Here is an 18,796-nt window from a genome sequence, read left to right as displayed (position 1 = left end):
CCACCTCTTCAAAGAAGCAAAGTCCAAATCCGCCTTAACCCTTTAGCTTCTGCCTACCCGAGACAGCCCCACCCAATCTAGGACCTGTAGGGGTTTAAGAAGGACTGGCTCTCACTGCATTTTGGCTTGAATCTGTATTTCTTCAAATTGCAAAGTCCTCTTTTCAATGCTGGCCAAGCAAGCATTAATAGCTAAACCCCAGTAGAACGGACTAGAATTTGGTGAAAACTGTTTCCAGAAATTCTCTGTGGACACTTTAAAGATCACGGGACCTTTCTCTCTTTTTCACATTGGAAAACCTCCATACTCCTCCCCTCCAATCTCTATGCTAAGATTCATTCGTTCACATTCCGCTTTCCCCATCTTCAGTTCATCCCCTTCTCCCACACACACAAGTCACCCAGACAAAAGCACTGAGAGCTGAACAATCCAGCTTTAATAACATAGATCAGAGCCACACTTGGCACTTCATGGCCAGCTCTCCCTCTCTGATCTCCTATTCCTATGATGCCCGGTGGGCTGCCTGCAGCCAGGTCCTCCATGTAACCTCTACCCCTCTACTAGAGGATCCAGGCTAAACCTGAAGGGAGAGGTGTGTAGGTATTGTGTACTTGTAGATATGTGTGACTATGTTTTATGGGTATACTGACCCTGGATCAGCCAAAGTCTGGAATGAGGGAGTAGAAAGATAAGGAGAAACTAGGCACATATTTTCTCTCTGGCGTTATTACCTCAACCCACTCATGGAGCAGAACAGTGGGGTAACAGAGGAATTATCTTTTCCAAATTCTCCCATGGTTCTCCCAGCCCACAATTGGGAGGAAGCTGAAAAATTCCTTTAAGTTACATTTGGGTTTAAGCTCCAATCTGTGGGAACAGAGCCTATCTCCTTCAGAGAACTGAGGAAGGGGGGGGAAGAGAAGGAAGGGGTCCACTAAAAAAACTTGACCCCTCGGCCATCGCTGACTGTGATGATCTCAGCCTTGTGCTCCAGCTGTAGGGCTTGCAGAGCTCGAAGAAGAGTGGCCTCGTCCAGCCCATGGAACTCTGTGGGGAAAGCAGAGTTGTAAGGGAGCCTCGCTGTACAAGGGACCCTAATACACACACAAAACCTGATGCTCTAAAAGGCTGGAGGGAAAATGAATAGGGTCATTGCTAGTTAATGACTGGTACAGGCTTCTGAACTCAAAATGCCTGGTAAGCTGGGCATAAGACCCCACCTGACATTTCAGTATCTGGAAGAGGAGGGGCAAAGGGTGAACTCCAATGGGCTTATAGGAAAAAAGATGAGATAATTCAGAAATCAAAATGAACCCCAATTCTTGACTACACAAAAGCCCAAATACCTGAAACAGCTAGGTTGTCCATTCCCCCCAACTCACTTCAGTTGACACAAGTCAGATGATGAAAAATCATTATTATCTACTGTTCCCCAATAACCTCCCTGCTGAGTCTCCTCTCCCCGATATTCACTCCACTTTTCCATAGTATTTACAGCCCAGAGGTCAAGAATGAGATGGATAATAGGAAATGTAAAATTCTAACTGGGGGAGAACTCAAAGGTATTACCCTCATCCTCTGTGTCATCTCCATTGGTTAGTTCATAAAAAGTAAATACAGAGTTATTCTGGCCACTCTTTGAAACCTGTGGACACAGGAAAGGAGGATTAAGTAAGGCCCATGAAGTCTTTGGGGTTGTCACCTCATTGACTCATTGACCCCACCCCTCTAATCAAGGAATCAGGTGCCAGAGCTGATTTTAGCCTCCAAGGAAGAGTGGCTGAATAGCCACATTCCCTAAGGGAAGCTATATTTACATCCACACACAGCATTCAAACCACAAAGTCTCACGTGTCTAATGAGGGACCTCTTGTCCTGGTGAGGTCTCTATTCAGGAATGAAGGTGGGAGCTGAATGTCTTGTACATGTTGTATTGCTACCAAGGATGCTTCCCTTTTTGGTGGGGGTTGGGGTTTGTGGCTGGAAGTTTCAGGAGAGCCTGTCCTGTCTCTACAATGGCTCAAAGAAATTCACTGGCATTCTGTAAGTTTGAGGCAGACCCTATGAGTATATGTGTAAGGAGGAGGACTCAAGTTATTTTTTTGCCCTTTCCTCATTTATCTCCTGTGGTCAGAGTCTCTGGTCAACAAAGCAGCCTGTGGTTTCTCCCACTATGCTCTGAAAATATGGCCTTGCCTAATCCCTTGGCTCCTGGTGGTGAGAAGGGAAAGAGAGGGAGGCATTATTTGGCCAGAGAAACTGAGGCATTGGGAAAGCCTTGCCCAAGATGTAGCTTTCTTCTATAATCCATCCCCAATGTGTTTGGTATGGAGGTCTGCATAGTGGAGTATATGTGCACACTCAGTGTTGAACCCCAATTCCTTTCTACTCCCAAGATGAGGTGCTTTCTCTGTACTACTGCTCTGTGTCTCACCCACTGGTAGATAAGTTTCCCCCATTCTTCTGGTCTCCGCCACATGATCAAGAAGCTGGACTTGTTCTTATCCAGCCACTCCAGGTTCCCTAGAAAGCAATCATGCATGGGAGTTGCTATGAGGTTAATGAGGTGGAAAACATAGGAGGAGGTTCTACTTTCAGGATACTGAAAGATTAACTCCTTCCCACACCCAGCCCCTCCCCCCCTTCCCCAAGTCCACTGTTGCCTTCATCAAAGAATATTACAGCCTTCTGATATGCTACAGTTCATTTCTTCCCATTTAAATACACCAGGCATAACAAAGATGGGTAGGAAAATTCCACTTTTAGAGGCGGATGGAAGGCTATGAATCAAGGAAACAGCTATTAATATGTCAGTCACCCTGGCCTCTACTGCCACAGAAGAGGAGGAAAAGAAAGTTTAAAAGTGATAAAGACAAAGAAAAAGAGGGAAGGCACAAGAGAATCTACTTGAAGGTAAAACTATCATGGAGGAGAGTGTAAGAAGTGAGACCCACCTTTCTTCCTCAGTTCCTCCAACACAATCTGGATAGATTCCATGGGGAGTTTCCCTGACTCAGGGTTAAGGGAATGACAAAGACACGAGAGGTGATTTTATTCCTAACAAGGAGGCAGTTCCCCGCTAAACCACCACACACAGTGCTTTGAATATCCAAATGGAATCAGGTTAGATGTCTCCAGAGTTTGGAGGAGGGCTCATAGTTACTCTGTACATGGTCTAACATTTACCTATATATGTCCGCGCTATTTTCAGCAATGGAACCCAAGTTCCTAAGGGCAGGGTGATTTTCTGTCTCTCTTTCTCCAGCATCCAGCCTGGTGCCATGCACCAGTTCTGTCTCTACGACGGCTCAAAGGAATTCAGGGGCATTCTGTAAGTTTGAGGCAGACCCTGAGTATATGTGTAAGCATTTACACTTGTTGTGCCATGCAGAACAAGAAGGAACATAAATGTCTTGGCGGCTGCCTTTGTCATCCTAACTGTTTTCCCGGATGTTCTATGGAGGAGCCGGAGAACCCAGGGTCCGGGCACAGCGGACCCGGAGCGCCGTGGCGCGCTGACTGAGACAGAAGTTTTTTTGCTGATGGTGGGACCCTCGGCTGCGAACCTGCCTGTCCTGTATTACCGGGGCCGCCACTTCCCCAACATAAAACAGTTGGGGAGGACGGGAAGAACCCCACCCTGCCCGTCACTACCGGGCCCTCCCAAGCAGGAATTCCCTGGGAAGCGCAACCTGAGCGCAGCTGCACGAGTCTCCTTCACAACATGTCATCGGGGTGTCACGGACGGGGACTCCCCCCCCTCGCTCGCTAAGAACTCCGCGCTAATATCTGAGTCTAAAGTCGGGGGGGGGGGGGGGGGGGGGGGGGTCAGCCGGGGCCCTAAAGGAAGGGGGCGGGGCTCCTGAGGGGAGGATACTCTGCAGCTTGTTGTTGTTGAAGAGAGGGCTTTCTTGTGCCTCCATTACCGTCATGCTGGACTGCCGGTGCAGGCGGCAAAAGGACAAGACCAGAGAGCACCAGGCCGCCAGCTGCTTCTGCCGGGTGTCCACGTTGGGCTGCAGCCTACAGAGGGGAGAGCCCGGGCGTCCGAGGCGGGTGGGGGGGATCGGCGGCGGGGGCGGGGCAGGCGTGCCCGGCGCGAGGGAGGGGGCCCCGGGAAGAGAGCGGGGGATGGAAAGGCAAGGGGAGTGGGGGAGGGACGAAAGCGTGGGGGGCCGGCAGGGCCCTCGCGCCCCCACCCGCGGGGAGGGGCACCGAATTCTGGCTGCTGAGTCGGAGGGATGGCGGGATGGAGGGAGAGCTTTAGGAGAAAGTGGGGAGAAGCCCCTCAAAAAGGCGGGGGGGGGTCCCTAAGCGGGTGCGAGGCTCACGTGAAGAAGGGAGGGAAGCGGTATTGCCACGGCCACTCGAAACTAGTCGCCATCGTCACCCAGGGAAACCGGAATCGCTTTGAACGGACTTCCGGGGCCCGGCGCAGCACTTCCGGAACCGGACTCGGGCGAGGGGTTCCGGGCACAGGGAGAAACCCGCGAGCTGGGCGGGGCCGGAGCATGAGGGAGAGAGCGGGGCGGGGCCCGTCATGTGTTGGGGTGCGGGAGAGGGGTGAGCCCTGGAACTCTCGGGGAGCTGACTGTGTACCCCAGGAGCGTGAAGCTGGGGGCCGGCCGGAGTCGCCAAACCCCCGAGAGCTGAGAACAGTCCTCTAAACGGAGAAAACTGAGGCCCTTCAAGCCGCCTTTGTCAAGTTCCTGCCCTGGGCCCGGCCTGGGCAGAGGAGCGATTCCCCAGGCTGTTTCCCTTTCCCCCGATCGCTGCCGGGCTTGGGCGGCAGCTCCGGCTCCTCGTCTCGCGGAGTGGCCTCCCCGCGGCTGCGCGGGATGCCCTCCCCCGGAGCCCGATATCTCCCCGGCGATCGTGGGCACTCCCTGACCCCGGCAGTCTCCCCGCAGTGGCCCCCTCTCCCGAGCTCTCCCCCGCTCTCTCCATCTGGATGCCATCTCCGCCGGGCGCTTTTTGAAACCAAATTCCCCCTCTCCCTCCCCCCCCCCGCCCCTCCTCATTTTATTTTTTGCAAGTGCAACAACAGTTACTCTGCCTTCCACATTCCGGACTTGGGTGATTATCTCAGGCCCTTTCCCTCCTTTCTTTCTCATATCCAAGGCACCTTGTTGGCTCTGCCATCTCCCCCATCCTAGCCCCCCACCAGGCTGGCGCTGCCAGCTGCTGTATCACAAGGGCCTCCTCAAAGAAACGCGGGCCTCCGCCCTTCCCTCCTCTGCTCCCCTTCCTGTATTCTTCACACTCGGGTCAAGCTAATCTTTCTCCTCATTCCTGGCAACGTCGCTTCTCTGCTCAAAACCTTTCCATTGCCTCTAATCAGCAACACTGAGCAAAGCTTTCTTTTATTTGGTATCAGACTCTCACTCTGAGCTCCACATCCTCCTAAGCATCTCCTCTCCTCTTTCACATACTTTTCACTCCAACCAAACTGAGTGTTTTGTGTCCTTATAACACTTTCCCCCATTTGGTGACTGTGTTAGCATTATTTTTTCTATGTCTCAAATGCCCTTAAAGGGCAAAGTAATGATGCCTTCTCAAGAAGAACATCCCACTGAAAGAATACTCATTGGTCTGGTGACAAAAGACCAAGGTTCAAATCCTACCTCCAGGGCTTACTACTTGTGAAATCTGGACAAAGTCTCCCTTGGCTTTTATGCTGTGTTTTATGCTGTGCTAGATGGCTTCTGAGGTCTCTTCCTGCTCTGTGATCTGTGATCTCACCTCCAGCCCCACTTGCTGAACCTCTGTGAATAGTTGAAATTTTACCCCTTCCCCCCCCTTTAACAGAAATTGACTTTCTTTCCCTAGAAAGAGCATTCATGGCACTTAATACTTTTTTTTAGGTCCTTATTGTTTTCAATTTTGTCTTCTCTACTACTAGATTATGATTAAAAGAGTGAATTGTGCTCTATTTATCTTTGAATCTCAGAGCCTAGGCCGGTACCTTGCAAATAATTTGAATAAGGAAACACCTTTTTTTAATTATACCTATTTGTTTAGATCCTCTAATGTCCTTTTCTCTTTTCCCTTTGTAGTTTATGCTCAAATCCCTATCTCTGATCTCTTGAACTTTCATCTGATTATTTCCTATCACCCACAAAATATCTCCATCTAGAAGACACCTCAAGCTCATTGTGTCTGAAACTAAATCCATCCTCTTTATCCCCAAATCAGCCCTTCCTGGCTTTATTCTTTTTTGCAAATACAACAATACTTAACCTGTTTTTCACATCCAAGACCTTGATGTCTTCAAAGATCCTGAGAGTAGTGCTTTTACTTAGTTCTGGGAAGACCCACCAAACTGGAGAATGGGATTAATGACATACTTTATGTCTGCCAGTTGAGGACCAGCCCAGCTAATTTTAGAAAGGCTCATATCTAGGTTTGCTAAAGAGTGATGAAGTTTTTGGCAATAACCTCAAAGACTCTCCACTGAATTGTACAGGAGTTAAAATTCATGTAGATGTAGGGGGTAACATACTATAAATACCAAGTTTTGTACCTCCCCAGTATAAGTACACTGACCTACATTTTTGAATACTTAATAAAATTTCATTGAAATGATTAAGACTGAGCATATCCCAGGAATATTTATGGGAGAAAATGGGTGTGATGTTGTATATATGTCACGTTCATGGAAGGAATAGATACATAGGATAGAGCGGTCAAATATTGCTCTCTGGAAAGTACCTGAAAAGAGCATGTGTGTTAATGGAAAGAAAAGTTAAATCCTTGGAAGAGAATACTGGGAGCATGAGCAGCCAAGTGTTATATCTATTAATAAAAGATGACTGTGTCCATGGGTAGAAGAGACAGGTTCATAGTAAGGGCAGGTACATCCCAGGGAATGTGCTATTAATGCTATAATTAGAAAAGTTGAACAGAGGTCAGGTGAAATGTATTTTAAACAATTATTCTACATTGTTATTAGAGGAGACATTTAAGGGGCAGAAGAGATAGCATCAGTTGTTGGTGGATTATTAATATAGCTGCAATCTTGGTGCATTAGGTGGGCTGAATTTTTCACAGAGCAAAAGTCAGATCCAGAATTCAAGAGAGACACAGTTGTGTTGTCTGAGAGCCTGGAATATATTTCCTTGATATGTTTATCAGCTAGTCAATCAATAAACAAAATATATTCTACTACATGCCAGGCACTATGCTAAGGGTAGAGATTAAAAAGAAGGTGAAAACAAAGGAGACAACATGCAAACAGCTACATACATACCATACACACACTAAAATGAGATGCAATCTCAGAGGTAAAGCAGTTTGTATTTCTATCTGGGGTCACTTTTGGGGGGCAGGATGTCAAAGGAACATAGATTTATAAATTAGAATAGAAATCAAAGGTTACCTAGGATGGAGGACTTGTGATATGCTGACCATATCTCTTCCCCAAGTGTCTTGTGGCCTTTGCTGTGCTTCATAATTATTCCTATGGCAGGAAGCCAGTTTACTGACCTGGGGACATTATTATTGCCTTTTCTGGGCCCTAGCCTTAGGAGGAGGTTCAGTATTATTGTTTCCTATGGTTCAATGGTTTCTCATATTGATTCAAATAGGAAGGTAAGATATTACTGGGCATGAAAAAGCCTCCACACAATGGCTCCCACTTAGCTTTCTGTTCTTATTTCATGACACTCTCCTTCAGGAATGCCACATCCCAACCAAACCAGACTAGAAGGCATTCTACAAACTCCACAATGCTCATCACCCCTTCTCAGAATCTTAGCCTTCTTTCAAGGTTCATGTTAGATGCCACCTTTTACCTGAGGCCTTCTTTCCCACACATTGTGCTCCTATCTTCTCCACTTGTTTAATGTTTTTGCTTCCTCAAATCACCTTATATTTACTTGTTTTTACTTTGTGTTTCTTGGTAAAGGAGAAACTTTTTGAAGTCAGGGATGGTTTCATTTTTGTTTTTGTTTCTCTGGTACTAGCACATAGTAGATCTTTTATCCCTGCATATTAAATTGAATTGACAGGTTAGATCAGGTGGTTTTGAGAGTGGTTTATACTTCCAAATTAATATTCCTAAAATACATATATATGTCACTGCTCTACTCAAGGAGCTTCAATAACTTCCTATTTTTTATAAACTGAGTTTAGCATACTTAAGCCATAAGCTTCTTTTCTAGACTTGTTGCTCCTATTATTTCTAGGAAAAATATAAACTAAGCTTAACATATATAAGTCATAACCTTCCTTTCTAGATTTGTTACTTGGGTACATAGGATGAATGCAGGATGGCCTTACTACCTGTGTGATCCTGGGCAAGTCATCTGACCTCCATTTGCCTCAGTTTCCCCCATCTGGAAAATGGGGATAACATTAGCACTAACCTCCTAGGTGGTTGTAAGGATCAAATAAGATAATTATAAAATGCTTAGGACAATGCCTAGTACATAGAAAGTGCTACTTAAATGTCAGCCAATATTATTGTTGTCATAGATTAGTAGTCTTCACACTGAGATAAGATTTGAACTCAGGTCCTCCTGACTTCAGGGATGGTGCTCTATCCATTGGGCCACCTAGCACCCTGCCAGTAGACTCTTAAAGTTAAAGGAATATTTTGTTTTTGCTTTTGGATTCCCATAACTCAGACTTGGGCCTAGTATTTAGTAGATGCTTAATAATTATTTGTTGGAAATAGTCTTTAAGAAATAAAGAATGGGAGCAACTAGTTGGCTCAGTGGATAGAGCACCAGCCCTGAAGTCAGGAGGACCTGAGTTCAAATCTGGCCTCAGACACTTAACATCTCCTGGCTGTGTGACCCTGGGGAAGTCACTTAACCCCAATTGCCTCAGTTAAAAAAAAATGAAAAGAAATAAAGAATGACTTAAATAACTAGAAGAATACTCATTGCCTTGGTTAGGTATGACCATACTACCTAATGAATTTACAAATTTAATACTATACCAATCAAACCACGAAGGTGGAGCTTCACAGAGCTAGCCAAAATACAACAGAGTTTGTTTGGAAGAACAAAAGATCCAAAATGATAGAGAATAATGAAAAAATCAATCAGTCAAATCAATCCAACAGGCATTTAAGAGCTTCTCCTGTGCCAACACAGTGCTGGGAATGTGAATTTTAAAAAAATGAAACTATTTAAGCTCTCAAGGAGCTTCTGATAGTTTGTAATTCTTCTTTTCAGATTTTTGGATCTTTTGTTCTTCCACTTATCCTTTGAAATTATAGGATCATCGACTTAACACTGGGAGTTACCTCAGAAGTCACTGGAAGTTATCAAGTCAAATAATCTTATTTTATAAAGAAAATGAGACCCATAGAGGTAAAGCAATTTACCCAAGGAGACACAAGCAGTAAGTGGCAAAAACATTATGAAGAAACATTGTATAAGACCTGTACATCATAGAATAAATTTATTCAGAATAAATACAGGTAGCTAGCTGGCCCAGTGGATAGAATGTCTGGAGTCAGGAAAACTCACCTTCCTGAGTTTAAATCTGGCCTCGGACACAAAGCTATTTGACCTAGGCAAGTCACTGAACCCTCTTTACTTAAGTTTTCTCGTCTGTAAAATCAACTGGAGAAGAAAATGGTAAGGCACTCTGGTAACTGTGCCAAGGAAACCATAAATGGTGTTCAACAGAGTTGGACATGACTGACTGAGCAGATTAAACAATAAAATTTAGGAAAGTCAGACTCTTGAGTTGAGGGAATCAAGAAAGACTTCCTATAGAAAGTGATAAAATTGTAATGAAAGGCGAATAGGATTTCCAGAACTGAAATTACATTTTACAAAGCAGTAATCATCACAATTAGTTGGTACTGATTAGAAAATAGGAATGTAAATTTTATTTTAAAAGAGACAGAAAAAAATCAACTCTATAATTTAGTTTGTTCAATAAATCTAGAACATAAATAACTTGGAAAAGAGTTCCATATTTGATAAGAACTTCCAGGGAAATTAGAAAGAAGTTTAACCACACTCAAAGAAGAAACCACAATAAACTCAAAAAAGATATGTGGCCTGATATTAAATATCATATAACAAATTTAGAAGAGATGATATCAGAAACCTTCACAATAATGGCTAGGAGACAGAAGAGTGGAGGATTTTTAATCAAAAAAGGATGGAGATGATAATAAAACATTAAAAAAGAATTTGAAAAGCTTTTGCATGAACAAAATCAATGCAACTAGAATAAAATATGGCTAATTGGGGAAAAAACTTTGCCTCAAATATCTCTTATAAGGGTCTAATATTCAACATATAAAGTAGAAAAGTAGCTAATATGTGCAGACAATAGATATATAAGACTAAGAGGCATTCACTAGTATGCAGACAACATAGTACAGTGCAAATGTCACAGGATTTGGATTAAGAGGAATTGCATTTCTGTTTGAATCCTGACCATGCCACTTACCTTGGGCAAAGTTACTTTACATTTCTGGCACCTACTTTCCTCATCTATAAAATAATAGGTTTGTACTTAATATTCTCTCTCTCTTTTTTTTTTTTAATTTAATAGCCTTTTATTTACAGGTTATATGTATGGGTAACTTTACAGCATTGACAATTGCCAAACCTCTTGTTCCAATTTTTCCCCTCTTACCACCCACCCCCTCCCCCAGATGGCAGGATGACCAGTAGATGTTAAATATATTAAAATATAAATTAGATACACAATAAGTATTCATGACCAAACCGTTATTTTGCTGTACAAAAAGAATCAGACTCTGAAATATTGTATAGTTAGCTTGTGAAGGAAATAAAAAATGCAAGTGGGCAAAAATATAGGGATTGGGAATTTAATGTAATGGTTTTTAGTCATCTCCCAGAGTTTTTTCGCTAGGCGTAGCTGGTTCAGTTCATTACTGCTCCATTGGAAATGATTTGGTTGATTTCATTGCTGAGGATGGCCAGGTCCATCAGAACTGGTCATCATATAGTATTGTTGTTGAAGTATATAATGATCTCTTGGCCCTGCTCATTTCACTCAGCATCAGTTCGTGTAAGTCTCTCCAGGCCTTTCTGAAATCATCCTGTTGGTCATTTCTAACAGAACAATAATATTCCATAATATTCATATACCACAATATATTCAGCCATTCTCCAACTGATGGGCATCCACTCAGTTTCCAGTTTTTAGCCACTACAAAAAGGGCTGCCACAAACATTCGTGCACATACAGGTCTCTTTCTCTTCTTTAGTATCTCTTTGGGATATAAGCCCAGTAGTAACACTGCTGGATCAAAGGGTATGCACAGTTTGATAACTTTTTGAGCATAGTTCCAAATTGCTCTCCAGAATGGTTGGATGTATTCACAGTTCCATCAACAATGTATCAGTGTCCCTGTTTTCCCACATCCCCTCCAACATTCCGCATTATCTTTCCCTGTTATTCTAGCCAATCTGACAGGTGTGTAGTGGGATCTCAAAGTTGTCTTAATTTTCATTTCTCTAATTAATAATGACTTGGAGCATCTTTTCATATGGTTAGAAATAGTTTCAATTTCTTCATCTGAGAATTGTCTGTTCATATCCTTTGACCATTTATCAATTGGAGAATGGCTTGTTTTTATAAATTAGAGTCAATTCTCTATATATTTTGGAAATGAGGCCTTTATCAGAACCTTTGACTGTAAAAATGTTTTCCCAGTTTATTGCTTCCCTTCTAATCTTGTCTGCATTAGTTTTGTTTGTACAAAAACTTTTCAGTTTGATATAGTCGAAATTTTCTATTTTGTGATTAGTAATGATCTCTAGTTCTTCTTTGGTCATAAATTCCTTCCCCTTCCACAGGTCTGAGAGGTAAACTATCCTGTGTTCCTCTAATTTATTTATAATCTCATTCTTTATGCCTAGGTCATGAACCCATTTTGACCTTATCTTGGTGTACAGTGTTAAGTGTGGATCAATGCCTAGTTTTTGCCATATTAGTTTCCAATTTTCCCAGCAATTTTTGTCAAACTGTACTTAATATTCTCTAAGATTGTTTTCCAGATCTAAAACCGTAATCCTGATTCCAGTGGATAAATTGTCAAAAGGATATGAACAAACAATTCTCATAAGAAGAATTGCAAAATATTAGTAATCATATGAAAGATAGCCCTAAATCATTTAAGAGAATTGTAATCAAAACTTTCGGAAGGTTTCATTCATACTCTTTATTAAAAAGGTGAAAAAGATGGAAACAATTCTGAAGAGATGTCAGAAAAAGAGGTATATTGTTGATGGAGTGATGAATTCTTTCTGGAAAGGAATTTAGAATTATGTTAAAATTGACCACAATGTTCATATCCTTTGATGCAGAGATCCCACTGCTGACATATGTCCCTGCCCTCAAGTCTAAAATAGAGAAGTTTCATATATAACCATATTTTCATAGAAGGATTTTTGTTTTAGCAGAGAACTGGAAACAATGTAGATATCCATTCATTGGGAATGTCTAAACAAAGGATGGTCTATGAATATAATAAAATATTATGTCATGAGAAGATGACAGAATATTACATTGTTTTGAGAAGATGAAGAATTCAGAGAAGCATGAAGAGATCTTTGAAAAGAATGACATTAGCAGAACCCCAGCAACACCAATGGAAATGGAAAGAATAAAACTATATAAATCCAAAAAAATTTGACATTGCAAGATTTTACTAACGAAATGTGGCTGGCATTGGAGAAAAGATGTGAAAATCTACCTTCTCTACTTCTTTGCAAAGATGAGAGATGATGTATTTGGAACACTGCATATAATGTCAGGTTCTGTTGATATGTTGTTTAGTTTATTTCACTAATTTTTTTTTCTTTTTCTCTTTAATAAAAGATTCCTTGTGATGAGTTGCTGGGAGGGGAAAGGGATATATTTGGAAATGAAATTGCTGCAAAAACAAAATGTATCCTTAAAAATCTTTTTAAAAAAAGTTTGTTGGATTGAATTGGACTGGACTGGATTGGGGAAGGGCCAACTAACAACAGCCTTCTCACTAAGAGTACACAGCAATTCAAGGAACCTTGTTTCTAAGGAGTAGGAGAAACCCTTGGCAAGTAAGACTCTTAAAAGTCAAGCCTGTACACGGGTGGGAAAGATATAAGCAAAAAAGGTCAGATCCCAAAGTACCACCTCCTGGTACTAAAAGTACAAAAAGGAGCTGAGGGAATAATGGGACTGAGCATGATGACTAACCAACCAGCCAGCCTTTCTGGGAAGAAGAAAAAGAGATTATGGAACACTGAGACATGAAAAATAGAGACAGAGTAATATGAGAAAAGATAGCCCATTGACAACAGATAGATATAATGTGGCAACTAAATAGAGATAAAGGATGTTCATGTCCTTGTTAGTGTGAACTAGTTCCCCCCCCCCCCCCCCCCACACACACACACACTCCACTCTTCCCCCATCCAGAGGAGACCAAACATATCTTTTATGAAGAAGGTAAAAGAGGTGGGATTTTGAATCACAGACATTTCCAGTACTGTACTAATAATAGCAAGCACTTATATAGCTCTTTAAGGTTTGCAAAACTCTTTACAAATATTATTTCATTCTATCCTCACAACAACCTTGTTTTCCATCATAATCCAATTACTTGTCCCTATTCTACAGTTAAGGAAATTGAGTTCAGGCAGCAGTTAAGTGATTTTCTCAGGGTCACATAAATAGGCGGTATTAACCTCAGGTTTTCCTCATTCCAGGCTCAGCACTTTATACACTGAGCCACCAAGCTACCTCTAGTAACCAAGAAGTCCAAGAGGGTAGATGAAATTGAAAGTAATAGTGCTGCCCTAGCAATAGTGTATAGAGGAAATTTAAAAAGGAATATTGGATTACTTGCAGATAACTGGGCTGCCCTGCCCTCAATCTTGTTTGGGTGCATCTCTGCTGCATGTATGGTTTGCAAAGAAAAAGTCAAATTTAGGTAAGCCTCTAGAGCTCGGGAAAGGCTGCATTGTCTAAAAGGTCCCTGGGATGTCTCCAGTGCTTGTATCTTTGTGTTTTTTCCCTTGAGCACTGATTGGCAAAGAGACTAAGAGGGGAGAGTGTGCTCTGTTTCCTTCCCCAGGCGTCTTGAAGCCTGGGCCACTGCTTTCTTCTTACCAGGAGTCTTTTTTTTTTTTGGTAAGATTCCACCTCATAACTCTTAAGGATTATTTGAGTGAGACCATGAACCTGTTGAATACATGTATGTTAATGAAGAAGAAAGGAGAATGTTTGAAAGAGTCTAATGTATCTCAAATATCAGAAAGGCATGTTTATGGAAAAGAAAGGGTGTGTCTTAGGAGATATATATCCATGAGAACAAAGACAAATATGGGAAGGACAGGTATGCCCTATAGTACAAATAGGTGTGTCCCAGGGAATATACCTGGGGCACACAGATATTGCTCATAAAGAGGAAAAGTGTGTATTTTGAAGGGACTGGATGACTCCCAGGGTGTCAAATAGGAGTGTCCAAGGTCAGATGTATACCTGAAGGAGGCCCCATGTCCAAAGAAGTGGGCAGGTGTCTTCGTGGGACGGATGCCAGGTCATAAAAAGTCAGTAATTCCATTCTGAGAAAACTACCAAGCGAGGCACAGGAGAGTCTGATCTACCATCTTTGGGCCATTTCATTGGTCCCTTCCACCTTTGTGTGTCCTTGATTTATGTGGACACCAGAGGGCAGCATGTTGCCAGGCTGCAGTTTGGTGTGCAGAATTGTAGACAACACCTCTAGCTTAGAGGGGGACAGGAGAACAGGGACCAGGAGGGAGTTCAGTGTAACTGGGAGAGAGCCTCGGTTACATGCTTCCCTCTGTCCTGAGACCTCTTCGGATGAATCTCCTTGGAGTCATCTCAGGATGGCTGGCTCTTTAGGTCCTAAAAAGGAAACTAAGACCAGGAAAGCAAGGATGTTATACTCTCCCTTCCCCCTCCCCACCATATCTCCCAATCCAGGGCGGATGGGAGTTGTTTCCTGAATGTTTCCTGGAGCTGGGTTAGGAGCAGTGTCAGGAAAGGCCCTACCCTCAGAGGAAGGAGCAGGAATGGAGGAGAGAATCAGGAAAACCTTTATGAGAAAGCTGTGGATGTCGTCTAGTTCCTTTCATCCTTGCTACCCCAAGCCCAGGGACCATGCCAGCGAGACTCTGAGAGAGAAGACACGTAGCTTTATGGAGAACTTCGAGAGGGAAACCCCCCCAACAATTGATTTATTTATTATGGTAATTCTAGAGCCCATTTCCCCACTTGTCTTTCCCTTTCTGCTCCCATTCCCACCAGAAGTTCAGATTGAGCTTCCCCAGGGGGTGGTTGAGGGCAGGGTGGAGTGGGGGTGATGGAATAGAGTCCCAGGGAAGGGAAGGAACTGTCAATTGGAAGAGATATTTTGATGAGGAATGGGGATATTTTATGTTTGGACCTCACTGTCCTTACTCCGCCATACCACCAGAGTGACAAGGAAAGGGATGAGACAGATGGGAGCAATGATCAGTGCAAGCAGCACCTCTTCTGGGGGGTCAAAGAAGAGGGGCCGGCGCTCTAATGAGCAGTTGGCAAAGTACATCTGGTGGCTCTGGAAGATGATCTGCTCAGCCCAGGGATTGGGGAAACCCTGTTTGAAAATTTCTGCCAATTTCTCCAGGCAGTGTTGTAAGTTGCTGTATGGCCTGTAGGGGTGGGAAATGGGTTAATAAAAAAAGAATCAGAAAGAGGAAGGGTTGGGGAAAGGCCATCTCCTGTGCCACAGTCCCACCCCAAACCCAGGGCCCTGCCCTCATTTATATTCCTTAAGACAATAATTTTCAGCCCTTAGGAGTAGGTCCCACCCCTTAGGTTCTGGTCCATTAACCCAGGCCCATGGCCTAGTTCCCAGCCCAGCCTCCGCCTCCTACCTGCTGATCATGTCCCATTCACACCAGTCCTCTCTGCTGATGTTTCCCATGTATTCCTCATAGAAAACCCAGCACTGTCTGGCTGTTACTGCATATGACTGCTCTGAGGTCACCTCTATAAGCACAAATGCAAAAGGTCCCTTACACCTGTGTACCCTTGTGCCTTTCCTTTCTTGCAAGCATGAACATTTTCCCCACCAAGGTTATCTCTTCTCCTTCTTTTCAAACACTAAAATGCTATGGAAGCCCAGGATACTTTCAAAATCCTTAAGTCAATTTAGGAACTCCTTAAGTCAATTCTGGCTGGGAAGATAGAAAGCTTAAAATAACAAAAAGCACAGAGAAAAAGGGAAATGAAGTAGAAGAGCAATAATTATGTTTACTGGGGAAGGGAACAGGGGGCAGTTAGAAAGAGAGAACAATTTAGAGTCTAAAAGGAATACCCCCAGAAAGCATAGATTGGGATTGATCTCTTTACTGTAATGCTACTTTTCTTTAGTCATTGGACAACTCACCGTTCTGCCAGTTAGAGGTTTCCATGTTGTTGACATCAGGAACTGTCTGAGCATCAGAGCCTTGGGTATTTAGAGTAGCTGGGGGAAGAGGAAGCTATGAACTGAAGTGAGAGAGCAAACCATGGGGAGCAACCTCAGTTAAGTCCCGCAAGGAGACTGCAGAAAGGGTGGGGACAAGGATTAATGAGTGAAGGGAAAGGAGAAAGGATGACAAGGTTGCATGGTTAGTAAAGGTGATATGATGTAGACTTGACTTCAGAAGTTGAAGTTCCACAGTAAGGAGAATATGGATACTTAGGTCAAACACTTAATTGGCAATGGCCAAGTTACTGAAACTCTCAAAGCCTCCATTTACACCCCCCCCTTTTTTTTTCTCCAGAAAATGGGGGCAATATTAAACTACCTTCCTGAAAAGGGCTGCTTCAAAGCAAGTACTCTGCAAACTGTTATAGAAATGTAAGCTATCATTATTTAGCTTCTGGAAAGACTACGTTAATCTGGCTTGGGACTAGTTTACTAGGGTAGGGGAGAGTACTGATTTTTTCATGGTTTCTCCAAGCTCCAGGAAAGAATCGGTTGGGACAGGCCCCTATCGAAAAGTCAGGCCACAGTGGCTTCCTTGAACCTCCACTTCTCCCCCACAAAATTCATCCTTTGCTAGGCATCCCAGCCCTCACATCTTGCTTATACTTTTCAGTACCGTGCTTGGACTTTGCTCGAGAGGGGCTTGGATGGAGGGATTCAAGACACATGGTTCTCCAAACCCAGAGTCATTTCTCCCTCAGTTGTGCTATCTCCCCCATCCCGGTCCCTCACACCCGTCCTTCCCCCTGCCTCTCTCCCTAGCCTTTCTTTCTGGCTCCCTTTCCCCTGGTCCCGAGAAGCATCTCACTCACAATAGAGCAGGAGGAGGAGCCAGAAGGGGCTTCGAAGTTTGGCTGGGGTCGCAGGGAGATGAGAAGCAGAGCGGCCGGTCCTGATTGAGGCCATGGTGCAGCCGAAGCAGGGAGGCAGCTGGCGGACCCAGAGCCGGGACCAGGGCGGGGGGAGCTGGACGCCTATATCCCCGGCCCGAGCCGCAGGAAGCGGCGCCGTTTCCTCCGAGGGGCTGGGGCAGCTGCGGACACGTGGGGGGCGGGGGACGCCCTGGACCGGACGGCTAGAGAGGGAGTCAGCTTCCCCTCCCCACCCCGTGGCCTCTTCTTCTCTTCCTGCCCCGCCAAAACTTTGACCCCCTTCAAGGCGAGGCACCCCGACTCGCTGGACAGCTCCCCCTGGAAGCCTGGAAATTGTAATCAGTTTCCCAGTCTCAGCGGCCCTGGACCCTTGTACTATCTATCCGTTGCCTCGCAGGTTCCCGGACTCCTCGTTCCTCTGTCCCTCGTCACCCCGTTTCCTCTTTGAAAGTGGGGGATCTGGAGCTGCCTTAGTGGGTCTGAGAACAGGGAATTTGGTTTAGTTGAGCCCGGAGTTTGGGGGGCTCAGGCTAAGGCCGCTAGTCTCAGCAAACTAATATATAGATCTGGGAACTTGAGCAGACTGGGGTGGGGAACAGGGACCGGGAGCTAGCTAGGGGCTGCCTGGAGCTGGGCCTTGGGCCGGGTAACTCAGAATTTCTTTTCCAGGGGAACACCCTCTGATGTCAGCCCAGTCTAACTCGAGAGAAGGGGAGGGAAAGGGGCCTCTTTGGGCGGGGAAAGGGCCTGGGCAAAGGGGGACTGGAGTCTTGTTATCCTCCCTATCTAGGGCGGCTGGCTCTTCGGAGGATGTGTTGTGGGTTAGTAGAAAGGAAGGTGAGAGCTCCGACTGGGATTAGCTTTTGGCACTTAAGAGCATCAAAGAAAGGAATTTGAATGGATTCTCAAGATAGTGTCCAAGACCCAACATGACAGATAGGAACAGATAGAACAAATCCTTGAAGCTCTGTGAAGTTAAACAAAACCTGTAGGGAAGGAAGTAAGGTTAGAGGTGTTGACCCAATCTGGATAATGGCTGTCACAGCAAAAATCATCTCCCCCTGAAATTGACCCTAAATTGTTCCCATTACCCCAACAAGTTTCCTGATTTTACTTTACTCAATGACTTAATAGATAAAAATATCCTCTTTACTTTAATGTAAATTGAGTAAGTCTGGGTTCTCTTCTCAAATTTACTAAATCTTTAGCCACTGGATCTACTTGTCTAGGATGTGGATTAGAATTAGGATTGGAATTCTGGATCATATATCATAATGGGGTTGAAGTGAAAGTTAGGATTAATTCACTTCCATCATTGTGGTTCAATTTGCACACCTGGGACTGGTGAAGTTGCAATTTATCCATGGACACCTATGTGTCTAAATGTTTACTCTCAATGTCTTTACTCTTGGAAGTCCACTTAGTGGAGTGAAGAGTTAGTAATTTTCCCTCC

At 44.1% G+C, this 18,796-nt stretch overlaps 2 protein-coding genes across 2 annotated transcripts; both read right to left on the bottom strand.

The window, feature by feature from the left end:
• Nucleotides 1–119: 119 nt before the first annotated feature.
• Nucleotides 120–4,443, bottom strand: VPS25 (vacuolar protein sorting 25 homolog). The gene is made up of 6 exons (XM_031966334.1): nucleotides 4,332–4,443; nucleotides 3,878–4,023; nucleotides 2,955–3,008; nucleotides 2,435–2,523; nucleotides 1,570–1,645; nucleotides 120–1,047 (listed from the first exon to the last, which is right to left on the bottom strand). The coding sequence occupies exons 1-6, from the start codon at nucleotides 4,382–4,384 to the stop codon at nucleotides 935–937; spliced, it is 531 nt and encodes a 176-aa protein (XP_031822194.1). The 5' UTR covers nucleotides 4,385–4,443; the 3' UTR covers nucleotides 120–934.
• Nucleotides 4,444–15,150: 10,707 nt separating this feature from the next.
• On the bottom strand, nucleotides 15,151–17,944 carry RAMP2 (receptor activity modifying protein 2). Its single transcript, XM_012548241.3, has 4 exons — nucleotides 17,284–17,944; nucleotides 16,388–16,465; nucleotides 15,873–15,987; nucleotides 15,151–15,647 (listed from the first exon to the last, which is right to left on the bottom strand). The coding sequence occupies exons 1-4, from the start codon at nucleotides 17,375–17,377 to the stop codon at nucleotides 15,389–15,391; spliced, it is 546 nt and encodes a 181-aa protein (XP_012403695.1). The 5' UTR covers nucleotides 17,378–17,944; the 3' UTR covers nucleotides 15,151–15,388.
• Between the last annotated feature and the right edge of the window lie 852 nt (nucleotides 17,945–18,796).

Source organism: Sarcophilus harrisii, chromosome 4 (assembly GCF_902635505.1).
Source record: "Sarcophilus harrisii chromosome 4, mSarHar1.11, whole genome shotgun sequence".
Taxonomy (NCBI): Eukaryota; Metazoa; Chordata; class Mammalia; order Dasyuromorphia; family Dasyuridae; genus Sarcophilus; species Sarcophilus harrisii.
The sequence above is the reverse complement of the archived record's forward strand: the minus strand, read 5'-3'. Positions and strand labels throughout refer to the sequence as shown.

Excerpts from the sequence above, each read along its gene's own strand:
- VPS25 (XM_031966334.1), bottom strand. The coding sequence starts at position 4,384 with ATGGCGACTAGTTTCGAGTGGCCGTGGCAATACCGCTTCCCTCCCTTC. Across the intron at positions 3,009-3,877 it reads CAACAACAACAAGCTGCAGA|GGAAACTCCCCATGGAATCT; the intron begins GTATCCTCCCCT and ends ACCCTGAGTCAG. Across the intron at positions 1,048-1,569 it reads AGATGACACAGAGGATGAGG|AGTTCCATGGGCTGGACGAG; the intron begins GTAATACCTTTG and ends CTTTCCCCACAG.
- RAMP2 (XM_012548241.3), bottom strand. The coding sequence starts at position 17,377 with ATGGCCTCAATCAGGACCGGCCGCTCTGCTTCTCATCTCCCTGCGACC. Across the intron at positions 16,466-17,283 it reads GCTCCTCCTCCTGCTCTATT|CTACTCTAAATACCCAAGGC; the intron begins GTGAGTGAGATG and ends CTCTTCCCCCAG. Across the intron at positions 15,988-16,387 it reads AACCTCTAACTGGCAGAACG|AGGTGACCTCAGAGCAGTCA; the intron begins GTGAGTTGTCCA and ends TTGTGCTTATAG.